The sequence below is a fragment of the Saimiri boliviensis genome, chromosome X (genome assembly GCF_048565385.1).
Source record: "Saimiri boliviensis isolate mSaiBol1 chromosome X, mSaiBol1.pri, whole genome shotgun sequence".
NCBI lineage: Eukaryota > Metazoa > Chordata > Mammalia > Primates > Cebidae > Saimiri > Saimiri boliviensis.
In genome coordinates, this window is record NC_133470.1 from 57,144,505 (window position 1) to 57,157,710 (window position 13,206).

General features: G+C 41.9%; 1 protein-coding gene across 4 annotated transcripts in view; it reads right to left on the reverse strand.

Annotated features, from left to right (window-relative positions):
• Window positions 1-357: 357 nt before the first annotated feature.
• Window positions 358-13,206, reverse strand: part of OPHN1 (oligophrenin 1) — a 391,423-nt gene continuing 378,574 nt past the window's right edge. For all 4 annotated transcript variants that reach the window (XM_074391741.1, XM_074391740.1, XM_003940936.4 and 1 more), the window contains 4 exons: window positions 10,707-10,872; window positions 9,599-9,649; window positions 5,474-5,515; window positions 358-4,238 (listed from right to left, as the gene is read on the reverse strand). In XM_074391741.1, the coding sequence (XP_074247842.1) occupies window positions 5,482-5,515; window positions 9,599-9,649; window positions 10,707-10,872 (251 nt within the window). In that variant the 3' untranslated portion in view covers window positions 358-4,238; window positions 5,474-5,481. The remainder of the gene's footprint in view (window positions 4,239-5,473; window positions 5,516-9,598; window positions 9,650-10,706; window positions 10,873-13,206) is intronic.

Below are 13,206 nucleotides of genomic sequence, written 5' to 3' on the forward strand. Positions count from 1 at the left end.
ACTGGGGACTGTGTGTTGTATTAGAAACAAACACGGGAGGGCCTCTGTAGTTTCCAGTTAACCTAGCTGTGTAATCTTGGACAAATTATTTCTCTGCTCCCTGCGCCTCAAGTTTCCTTATCTGTAAAATGGGCTTGTCACCTGAGGGACAATGATGTTGTGAAGCCTGAGGGAACTGCAAGGCCATTGTTCAAAGCAGACTGTAAATGGAGACTCCTAGGTGCAAAAGAACTCTTTAGGTAGGTTTCCTTAGGTTTGTAGAAGTCAACACAAGCAGTAAGTAGTGGTGTTTCCATGTACCATCATGCCTGATATGCTCAAAGATTGTTTCCATGACAAAACTGGAGATGGAGGCCATTTATATTAGACAGTCTACATACTTTATTGAAAGTCACATGAATGAGCCCCAGGATCTCATTTGTTGTATTATTTTGATGTAGCATATGTCTTTCACACAGGCAATCTTTCTAGTCCTCAGCTAATGTCCTTGGCATCAAGTGCTTCATTTCCTCCAAGGAAAATGAAGGCTTTTCTTTATCAAAAACTTATCTTTCAGGTATCTTGATTCTCTCTGAAATTTTCTATGATTTCTGAGGTTTTTTTTCTGGGCTTGTAATGTGTCCAGGCCACTTATCTGCAGCTACTTTAAAAGTAGTATAATTGATCTACGTTCTCTCAAAAGCAATTCTTTCCTAGTCACGGAACTACTTCGTCTTTTACTACTTTATTTGATCTGGTTATTATAGAATCAAAAAACTTCTTGAAAAAAGAATACTTTCCCATGGTAACCAATTACATTAGAAGTACTCTGCATTACGTTATTATTGAAATTAGATGCTGAGTTTTGCCCCTCAGTGGCTAAATGTCCCCAACTTTTTTAAAAATAAAAACTTCAAAAATAAAAATTCAGTATTTCTTTTTGTAAGCTATCTCTTGATTTTGCTATCACTACAGAAAATTTGTAGAGATTTGACCCCAACACATCAAGTACTGCAGAGGCACCAAGACCTTTTCTGCTTCTAAAATTGCATGTGTGGATGTCACCATTCTCTTAGGCTAAAACTGAAACTGCCCAGGCTACAAACTTGGCGAAGTACAGAGACACCTGTGAGGACCTTTTTACTTTTTGAAAAATGGCAAGTCAAGGATTTAACAATTACCAACGAAACACAAATCCTTCACTTCACAAAATAAAATTAGATGATCATCTTAAAAACATTACCAAACGGGTAAGCTGAATAAGAGAAAGCCTAACTCAGGAATATCTTCCAGCCCAGTTTGCATTCCCCTATAAACTGAACCTGCATCCCCTCCCTCCTTCAAATGTTAGCCTTTCAATATTTTGTTAGGCAGACAAGAGTTATGCCAACTCTGGCAATGTGGCCTCTGTTCAAACACCTACACAGTGTGACAAAGGGAAAACAGCATGGGCTAAGAGAAAGGCCTGGATACAAATCACAATTCTTTTATTTACATTCGATGTGCCCTTGAGTTGGTTACTTTAGCTCCCTGGGCCATAATTTCTTTCTCTGTAAAATGAGAGGAATATTTGCATGTATATGAAACAATGAGCACTTAATAAATATGTGCTTAATAAATGTTAGGTTCTCTGTTATCCCTGCCAGTTCATCACTTTCAGTTCATTCATTGCTAGTTTCTGTAACCTGCTGGCCAAGGTCCGTTGATAATTTCCTATAGCTGCCACTCTTCTATTATCACCCTCTTCCCATCGCCTCTGTAAAATGACTACCCATTTGTCACGCCTAGCCAAGCCAGTCTCATTCCATGACAGCATGCCTCGCCACAGAAGCTTTTTGCACTTGAAGTCAGCGTGCCAAAGGAAGGCGCTGAGATTCATTCTTTGGCATTCTTAAGGTATAGACCAGAGCAAGGGCAGAGCTACTCAGCCACCGCTCTCTGGCCTCCAGGCAGACTGGTAGTCCCCAACGCTCCAAGATAGGCCCTTCATCTGTGTCCCAGGCAACACACAGCCATCTCATGACATTTCTGGGACTTATCTTCCAATGGGATCACAGCAGTTTTCTAGGGCTCTCAATAATCTTCCAATGTTTGTATTGGTGATTGTGGTATTTTCCCCCAAGAAAACCAGAGTCAAACCATGTCACTTTAAAGGGACTGAGGCCCCACTAACCCTGCTTTTGTGGCCAAAATCTGCACACCTGTCTGCTTTATTCAGGATAGAGCAGGGAGGCCACAGCCCTGAGACTAGGGCTCAAAAAGTACTCCTAGGTGAGGCCAGTAAGGCCTCACAGAGACTCCTGTTGGGGGCAAGCAGGAAGTGAAATGATGGTTAGTTACTTGGCTCTTTGACTCCCGGTTTCTTAGGAACCTGGCCCTTGAGACTGGGTATAGTGGAGAGGGTTCAATGGGGCCACTTGAACATGCCTTGATTTAGAATAGCATCAATATTCCACTCAATTACTTTCAAAAAGGCTCTCGGTGTACTTGGCCTTACATGTTTCTAACTCACCAATAAACAATGTTTGGAATTCAGTCTTGAAAATGACTACTGCTTTCGATAACTGTTCCAAAGCCATCTCAGAGTGGGTTTACGCACGAGTATGCATGCACTCACTATCTCTTTATCTAGGCTTCTCTTTCAGTACTATAATCAGTGCACTAGCAGGGCCCTGGTAGAAGAGTGCAAGTAGGAAAGCTCCTTCTCTCACACTGGGCAACATTATAATTATACAGACTCTACAGACAAGCTACAGCCCAGGCGCCTGCAGAGAAACAAGTACTGATGCTCTTTCCAGCTGCTTCCCTTCAACAAACAGGAATTGGAAATGTCCGTTCCTCAGATTATGCCCCATTACACCAATTTTTAGTTTCTTTCCAATAACAGAGAAAGTAAATGAAAAGGACCAGGGGCTTGTTTTTTTCACTTGGTGGCAAATACTCAAGAAATGATGGCCACTAAAGCCACAAACCACAAGGTCCCTTGCTAGGTATGTGTGATATAATGAAAAGAACCTTGCATAGGAGCCCAGGGACCTGAGATCTTGTCCTGGTATGATCACTACCTTGCTCTGCCTCAGTTCCCCCAATTGGAAACTGGGCAGTTAGATTAAATGATTTTGAAAGCCCTTCCAATCAAGGGCTTATATGGGTTGTAAAAAGAGTCTTTTACTCAATGGCTATGGTTCTGAACTTTTTTGGGGTCATGAGCCCATTTGAAATTTAGTAGAACATTATGGACCATCTTCTCAGAAAAGGCATGGTGCCATGGAATTGTGCATACTACCTCAGGGGCATCATGAAGTTTTTGAGTTCATGGATGCTGAGTTAAGAACTGCTCCTTTCAGGAGATAAACCTGCAGAAGGCAAACATGAAGCAACAGTAACAGCTACCTGGCCTCAATCCACCTTAACAATTTTTCTAGCATTTGACCCCAACATAGAACTCCTGCAGGAGGAAACCCAGTCTCCCTTTTTTTAAAGAAATGTATTCAGCTTTTGTTTGTTTCTTGATTGCTTGTAAAGGAAGCTGTCAAGAAAAAGCAGGAGAAAGAATAATCCAAATAGACCTAGGCTTTGACATGCAAAACATGCTTTGCAGGTTTGTCCTAAGTGGCTGTATGGAAGAGCAGGATCCACATGGAGGGGCTGGGGGGCATCACTCAGGCTGTCTGGCCCCACAGAAGCAGACAGGCTCTTGGCAACATACTGCAGCACTAGAGCGCCAACCTGACACCAGTGTCCGTATCTTCAGTAGGAGACATGTTGAGATTCTCCAATGTTCAGCAAACATTCCTACTCCCCTCCAAACAAGGTAAGCAAGGGCCCCAACTCAAGTGGCCTTCAGTTCAAGGTAAGACCCCTGAGATCAGTCTTCAGCCCCAAATCTCTCAAAGTTCAACGGCCCTCTCAGAAAGCAGGAAGTTCAGGGAAGAGTTGAAAATTGAGCTGCCCTCTTCGACTCAGGTAAGTGGATGTCTTGGTTTCGGCAGAGTCTGGCTTGAGGCAGTCCAGCACTTCACAGTGTTACAGGAACGCAAAATAGACTTCTGAGGGGATAAAGACTGAATACAAAGGAGACATAAACACCTGTCTAGGACATATGCGCCTTATTTTATGGTCTCCCAGAGAGAGCCTGAAAGTGCAATGCCAGGAAGGAGCTGCTCTTCAACACAAAATGACTCTGCACACGAAGGTTTGAAGAAGAAAGACCCTTTCAGAACCTGGAGACGGTCCTCTGAGGCCAAGGCTTTTAAAACCTGAAAGAGAAAGAAGAGAGTAGGGAATTAGCAAGGACCTAACTGCCACTGATTAGTGGGGCCTCTCTTGGTAGGTAGCTAAGCCTATAGAAGATGAGCTAGTTAGTAGCTCATCTTCTGAGCAACAGCGGATTGCTGGGCAAAGGCTCTTACAAGTCAGATCTCATGAAACAGGCCTAAGATGGTGTTATAACCAGGGATGGACACTTTGTGCCTTTGACCTCAACTCGAATTCCGCAGAATCTACCTGGAGAAATAGAAGCTTGATACTAGAGCCTCTGAAATTACTGCCCACTGCCTCTATGACTGTACAATAACTACAAATTTCCTTTTAACAGGGATTTTACCTCCATAGGGGCTGATAAGGAGAAGCTTGTCCACCCATAAACCTCTGAGGACTGGCAGTGACAGGGAGAAAAAGGTTAGGGAGCACATGGAAAGCCAAGCTCCAGATACTTGGATTTCATTTATGTGTGTATCAGGTCACATCAGGCCAGCAATCTGAGAGTCAAACAATCAGAACTCTTACAGTACCGAAAGGAATTTCCCTGACCTCTGGGTCTCCCATGACCTTTGCAAGTCTCTTATCCCCTCTCAACTTCAGTTCCTTTATTTGTTGAGCTGGAACACATATTATCCTCCCTTATCCTGGCATGTGATATGGATCAAATAAAATAATGAATGTAAAAGTGCTTTGCCTTGGACAAACATAAAGGACGAAGAATGAAGGTTCAGGTGGGTAAGACTGAAATAATTATTTAGTCTGCGGGAATGAATCCATCTATAGATACTAAGGTAGCCTCTTAGTACCTGCTATAGTATCAAAAAGAAGGTTACTGGTTTCCTTAAAGACCCAAGAGGTGTCAGAGTTAGAAGGTTCCAAACTTCTCATTTTACAAACTGGGAAACTGAGGCTCAGAGAAGAAAATGTACTTTCCCAAAATGTCACAGCCTACGATTCTTATCATTTGATTCAAAGGCAATCTGTAAAAATGCACTATAGTTCAGCTAGGAGAAAAGAAACAAAAGAGGAAGGTGACTTCAAGTCACACAAAACCTTGAAATTGAAAGGCACTAAATGTAAGGGTCATACAGTGACAGGGTAATGTACTGAGGCACAGAGATGAGTTCCCACCCTTCTGATCTACCTGTTATTCCAGTCCTCACAATATCAGATCCCGCAATGAAGGCTTATGTGGAACAAGGTTTTGTGATCAGGGACGGGGACTACATACCTGCAGCCTCAACTTTCATCTCCAGGAAGTCTGCCTTGAGAACTGTGGATAAAGAAAGACATTTCACTAAGATTCTAGAAATCAGGACTGGAAAGGCAAATTGAGAGAATGAGGGAAACTTCAAAGCCAGTGATTAAGAGGCCATTTTAAAAATGGAGAAGTGATTCAGCCCAGATGTTTCAAATCATCTAGCTCCGTGCCTATAGTTGGGGCTCCTTCTCTGGCAGGCTTAAAGAGCCCAGAATTCCAGATGTGAAGACATCTTTCAGGCACCAGAACAATTCTCTGAGTTCCAGACTATGGGAAGATTGGAGAACTCAGGGAAACTTGGAGAACTCAGAGAAGTAGGCTCTGACCACAGACTACATTTTGTGATGATCTCCAACAGGGATAAGGGAAAGGACACAGATAAGTACCATGTTAAAGGTGAGTCCTCCTTTGCCAAGAAAAACCATCCAACTTTGTCCAGCCTCTTGCTGTAACTGGATTAGTTCTAAATTACCCTTGTCTGAGGACAGCTTGGGGAAGAGAAAATCTTGGCAAATGAAACCCACCATGGTGTGGCCAGAGCATTGCGTACAACAGCTGGTCCACAGGGCTATGTCCCTAGTCTTCTGTTTTTCTCTTCTCTCCAGTCTGTTTACACTTACTCCTTGGATGATCTTATTCCCATCAATGGTTTCAGTTGCCACCAAATACTAGGGACCTCCCTGCAACGGGCTACTATTCACATTGTAGCATTATATGAATAGCCCCCCTCCTCAGACTTCTATGGTGGCTATAATCACAGTTCGACCTCAAATCTATGTGTGTGTGTGTGTGTGTGTGTGTGTATATATATATATATATATGTCTAGCTCTAACTACTAGCCTAAGTTCCAGTTACCCACTGAACATCTCTACCCAAGTCCCAAAGTGTCTTTTTAAATTTTTAAATTTTTTATTTTGTCTTCAAAACCACTGTGTCCAAAATTGAGCACAGAACCTTTCCCATAAAACCTGCTTCTCCATGATTAATTACTGTACCATCTACTTAAGTACCCAAGTTGGACTTTTCTCTTTCTCAGTTCATCAGTGTTCCATGTTTGAAATCTTAGCAAGATCTTATTGAGCCTTTCTCAAATCTGTCTTTTCTATTCCATTCCCACCGGGAATGCCATGGTCCAGGGCTCCCTGACTCTTGCCAGGACAATTAGTCTCCTTAACTGGTCTCCAGCCTTTACTCTCCCGTCTATCTTTCCCACTACTAAAGTGATCTTTTTACAATTTGATCAGCTCAGAATGTGCACTGTCATGTTTAAAATTCTTCTATCGTTGCTATGGCTTCTCTGCATATGGACTGCAGTATAAAGACCAAGCAGCTTAGTATGTTATACAATTTTCATGATCTGGCTCTAATCCATCTTTCTGGTCTCACCTCCAGCTAAGCTTCCCTCTTTTCACTCCCACATTCTAGCCACAGTGGAACACTAATCACTTCTGAAACCATAAGCAGTTGGGCCTCTTTGAAATGTCCTCCCCTCCTTTCTTTTCTTGATGTGTCACTACTCATTTTCTTTTGAGTTAATTTTGTTTTAATTGTGTAAGGGAAATGAGTAAGGGAGTGATGTCATTCAAATGCTAGGCTATAATCAGGTACCCAAACGGGGACCAAAAATGGGCAAGATAAAGGTTAAAAAGATCATTATTTTCATTAGAGATGAGAGAAGAGCTTAGCAACAATGACCATAGATGGGACTGACTGTGTGACTGGACTGAGGATCTTGATCAGAGGCCAGCCTATGGAAGCCTGCTGCAAGTGGTGGTTATAAGGTGGAGGCCTAGCTGGAAGGGATGTTTTCCCTATGTGGATGCCGAGTGGGAGGAGCCTCTGGGTACCCAGGATGGTTGCTCATGACATAATGGAGAGCAGGTGTACCTACTTTGGTCTTAACTACGTTCCTGTCAAAACGGAATCTAGGAATAAAGAACAGGATTAAATTGAGGTTCTAGAAGCCCATAGGGTGGGTAGAGTGATACACTAGCCTGAAGTGCCTGCTTTGGCCATAGCACTTGTAGTTGTGGTTGATCTAAGGCTTCCTTGAGCACTGGCTGACAGCCCATTGGTAGTGGCTACCAATCTTTTCACGCTCTCAAGACCAGTTTGGTTATAGCTTCCCTATTGTAAGTCTATCTGCCTTAAAAATTCTATTGGACTTTGTTCATGGTTCTTACATATTCCCTTCTCAATGCCTTTGTTTCTTGTCCAAGCTTGCAGATCAATAGCCTCCCCCGAAATTTTCCTGTCTAGTTCTATTCTTTTTTCAAGCCCCAGCTCACATATCACCTCCTCTAGAAAGCTTCCCTGTAGACATATCCAGTTCATTCCAGTTTATATTGTTCTGCTTCCTTGCTATTTATTTCTCAAGTGGCTTATTCTAGGGAGGGATAGTCCACATTATTAACAATATTTGAGACTCTCTTCTCCCTTTTTAATTTCTTTTCTCAGGGGAGCTATTTGGTTAGGCTTACTTTAAAAACTTCTGAGATAAATACTTTTATCTTCATGCTATCAGCAAGAGAAATCTAGGGCCTTGATCTGACTTTCATCTGCTATGGTAGAATAAATGGTAAATTATTGTCTAAGGAGAATGTGGCCCAGCCTGAAGTTCCATGTGGCTCACTGACAAGCAGAGCTAGAATGAACTGCTGTGTCCTGGTGAGTCCATTCCCATAGTTTTGACTAGAGGATAGCAAATCCATCCCAACTCCACTGCTGGGAAAGGTATATTGTTCTGCTTTTAACTGACCACCTAGAAGAGTTCTGCTCCTGTCACCTGTTAGAAAGAAAGAACAATTTCAAACTCTCTGATAAGCAACAAGGAACAAACTCACAAAAGAGTCCCTGAAGGCTAACCAAATATTTCTCCAGATGTTCTAGACCAAAGGTTCCCAAATTCCAGGCCTTGGACAGTCTGTACCAGCACTTAAGAAGTTTTAACAACAAACTAATAGAAAAGAAGAAAGGGAAGGAGGGAAAAAACAAAATAAAACAAAATATCAGATTCCCAGGTCCCACTCCTAGAGATTCTGTTTTAGTGGGTCTAGAATGAAAGCCAGGAATATGTGACTTTTTTCTCCATGTTTTCCAGATGACTTAGATGTACAGCCAGTTTGAGAACCATTGCCTAAGTCTGATGTCTGCCCTTGAAATGGGGGCTCTAAGACTGTTTATGTTAGCGTGTCATATTCTACATATCCCTGTCAGCTGCCCTTTGAATACATAATGGAGCCTAAATAAGTAAGCTAACCAAAAACAGACCCACATTGGGTGTAAAGTCTTTGAGATACTGCTTTGTGTGTGTTCATATGCACACATACACACAAGCATGCACATACATATGTGCTTGTGAGGGAGAAAAAAGAGAAAGAGGAGCAAAGAGAGAGATGGAGAAACGGAGAGGTAAAGAGACGACCGATACAGAGACACAGGAAGAGAAAAACAGACATACAGAGTGACGCAAACACAGAAACAGATAAAGACAGAAATGGGAACACAGACAGACAAACAGAGAGAGACAGAAAGAGATTGAGAATGACAGACATCAGCTGGGTGCAATGGCTCAGGCCTGTAATCTCAGCACTTTGGGAGGCTGAGGCTGATGGATCACCTTAGGTCAGGAGTTCGAGACCAGCCTGGCCAACATGGCAAAACCCTGTCTCTACTGAAAATGCAAAAATTAGCTGGGAGTGATGGCGCACATCTGTAGTCCCAGCTACTAGGGAAGTTGAGGCGGGAGGATCACTTGAACCCGAGAGGCAAAGGTTGCAGTTAGCCAAGAGGGTGCCACTGCACTCCAGCCTGGGCAACAGAGTCAGACTCTGTCTCAGGAGAAAAGGACAGAGACACCAAGTGAGAAAAAGAATATGAGAGAGACAAACAGACACACAGGTGAACAGGTAAGAGACAGATAAAGATGGAAAGACAGAGTTAAGGGGAGCAAAAGTGACAAACGGAGAGACAGAGACAGCTGTAGAGAAACAAACAAACAAACAAAACGAATGCTCGAATGAGCACAAATGCATGCTAACGATGCAGTTATTAAAAGGCAATTTGCTTTCTCTTTTGTCACCTCTATCTCTTACCTTCCTGTTTTCCGGGAAGCTGTTTCAAAAAACCTGGTCCTGGAAGCCACCCTGCAAACAGAAGCCAACCAAGTCCCATAAGTTGCTTTGGTGTACGTGTGAGAAACAATGGCCAACAGAAAGGACAGAAGACTCTGAACCAGACAGGGCACCAATGCCAGCCTCTGCCTTTGCTGGCAAAGGCCTTACGCATCCGAACGTGAAATGGCTCAGATTCCATAGGCACCCCTAAGGCCATAGCTGACAGTCTTTATCCCCATTGCTTCAGAATGGTCTGAGTAGGTTGCTGAGTCACGCTCTTCTTGGGGGAAATAAATGAAACCAGTCTTGATTTCAAAGTGTAATTGTTGGCTTTTTGTAAATAAACTTAGCTAATTAGTCAAAGCTGTAGAGGCTTTGTTCTTCTTTTTCTTCAATTTTACAATTATGGAAAACAAGAAGCACAAGAAAAAGGAAGACCAGGAGGCAGAATACCGAGAGCGGTCCCAATCAATAAAGAGAGGACAGGCAAGTGCGTTGTGGCCAAGCAAAGCTGGTTCCTGAGCACTGCTGTGGTCCCACCCTGCTGTCTCCTCCTTCCCTGGTTCGTTAGCTTGCCGCCCAGCCTCAGGAAGGCCTGTTGGGCATCAGCTCAGCTCCTACCCTGTAAGAGGCACTCTGGAGAACCAAAGTCATTTTGAACAAAAATTTTTAAATCATACCCTTTGCTTAAAATAAAAGCCTCAAGCATGAGTACAATGAACGAATCTGTTCATTAAATTGCTTTTAAAACCAGTAGGAACAACAAGAATTTTTTTTTAAATGTCCTGAGTCAAGGAAGCTAAAATCAGAAGGTAATCACATCACCATAGAGAGATAAAGGAAGCTAAGAAAAAGGGGTCTCCTATCAGGTACTAAGAATCAAAGTTTTCAGCTTTAGAGAAATCCCCCAGCTTTGAGCATTTGAGTGGAATACTCCCAACAGGGCTGGCCTATGTATTTCTCTAGACTACAAAGTGAAGGATGCCCCAGGGTTGTACACTGTATACCCTTAATATGGTGATTCTGAAAGCACTCCTAGTGGCCTAGGACAGGCCTTCAGTCAAGTTGGAGGTACAGCCCTACTTACACAGATGATGTGATTTCCCCTGCATTGCCAGCCACAATATCTGGTTTGGGTTCTGGCTTCTGGGGAGTAGCTGCTCGGCAGGGAGGATCTGGGGGCCTCACTGGGGGGCGGATGATAGTCGGCTTTTCTCCTGGAGGCCGCACTTTGCTGCAACTGTCACCATCCCCTGGAAGAGAAAATGATACCAGGAACTTGGATGGTTAGCCAAACAGAACACTACTCATGAGCAGGCAACCAATATGAGAGTTACCTGGGCCACCTTCCTTGGCCTCCATTTCTTCTTGGTGACTAACAACTCTTGCTTTTTTATTGTAATTTCTCTGGCAGCTGTCCCTTCAGAAAGTCTATATTTGAACCCCAGCGCTAGAGCTTCAGATACCTTGGCTGGGTCATATTAATTCCCTAAGTCTCAGTTTCCCCAGCTACATAAAAAGGATCCACAATATATTGTCTTACAGAGACAGTGAGAGGATTAAGTCAGGTACTAATACGTTTAGTGCAGGACCAGGTACATAGTAGGTACTTACTAAATGTCTGAGGATGATGAATAAATTTGAATTGCTTAAATTCATCATCACTGAAATCCAGGTCCTTTTCACTTGGGCTTTGACTGTAACAGCTGTCTTCTAACTCACCTTCCTGCCTCTGTGTCTTTAGTTTCCTCGTCAGTTAGTACAAAATAAATATACATACTTTTTAAATAAGATGGTTCTCGTAGGACTATAGTGAAACACGTAAACTCACACATTGCTGGTGGCAATGTGAACTGGGCTTATTTTATCTAGAGGGCATCAAGTAATCCGGAACAATGTGGATAAAATATAAAATCATACATATGAGACAGTTCATACTTGTTGATCTAGTAATTCTGCTTTTGGGAACAGGCCCAAATGGAATAATCCAAAAGGCAAAAAAAAAAAAAAAAAAAAAAAAACTTAAGAAAAAGAAATTGGCACGAAAACATGCATCTAATCAGAAAAAAATCAGACCTAACCACAAAGGCTAAGCAAACAATTCAGTTCATACAAGCACTTAACCAATACATATTATGTGTGAACTGCCAAAAATTTAGACCAGGTCAAAACAGAAACAGGCACACAAAATAATACCAAGTGAAAAAAAAGTTCACAAAAAGTGCTCATGGCCTAATGAACACTATACTGAAATAGACATGCATGGGACTATGCAAAGGTGTTAGTAGATCTTGATATTAACCCATTTATTTCTACAAAAATATTTACAGTAAATGTAAAAACATATTAAATTGAATTCATATAACACAATTATAAAATTTAAGCATTTTTACACTGGTTTTCTGCTCTTTACAGATTTTCCCAACAGCTCTAAAATGCGGAAGACAAAAGTTTAAACTCCTTCACAGAAAATCAAGGCCCTCCATGAGCTGGTCCCATATTATTGTCCCAAGCACTAACCCTGGACTTTATCAATTCTACTCTAGTCAAACTGGTCTGCCTACTGCCCCATTAAGGCAAACCCTTGATTCTTGCTTCTAAGTGAGACAGAGTCTAGAGTTGTGTAGACCTGGCTTTGGGATCTTGTTCTGCTACTTCCAAGTTGTGGGACCCTAGACAGGTACTTCACCTCTGTGACTGTAAATTTCCTCATCTGGGAAATGAGTATGAAAACCACTCCTCACAAGGTGATTTTAAGGACTCAATGAGATGGCCTCTAGACAATATCTAGCATACAGCAGAGGTAAGTAAGTGTCAGACTCTGTCCTGCTTCTTGCCCTATATGCATCTTATGTCTCATGCATATTATAACCATTCCTCAAGACCCACCTAAAATCTCAACCCTCTGAACACCCTAGTAGGTATATGTAATTTACATCCATGTAAATGTTCATGAAGTTCTTATATATTACCATGTACGTTTTTAAAAAAAATTCTTCCATCTAGCCATTCTGGTGAGCAAGATATATGTGTAAAGCAATAATAATACAGTATGATCGGTGTTCTAATTAAGGAAGAGACAAAACACTATTCACGTTAAAACATATAAATCACCTCCCCATTTAGTCTGTATCTTACATTCTGGACATGTCATTCCCCTTAACACCAGGCTGGGTACACAGAATCGTAGCAGAAAATAATAACCAAAACGATAATAATAATCCAATTTTCCTTATGTACTTTATACTATTAAAGCACTCTTCCAGATGATAACCACTTAATGTTTAAAATAAGATTGAAAGAGATGAATAAACAGGTCTTTTTTATCCCCATTTTATAGAGAAGGAAACTGAGGTTCACAAAAGTGAACTGATTCACCCACAACCATAGGTTGGATACATGGTAGAGTCAGGACTGAAACCCATACCTCCTGTTTCCACATCCACTGCCTTTCTCAGTTGTCTGCTGTTTTGTTATCATTAGTAATATAAAATTAGAAATAATAGTAATAATAATGGTAATACAATAGTACTGGCAAAAAGTTTTTTAGCTAACCTTTATTGAACAGCTGTTCTGTTCCAGGTACT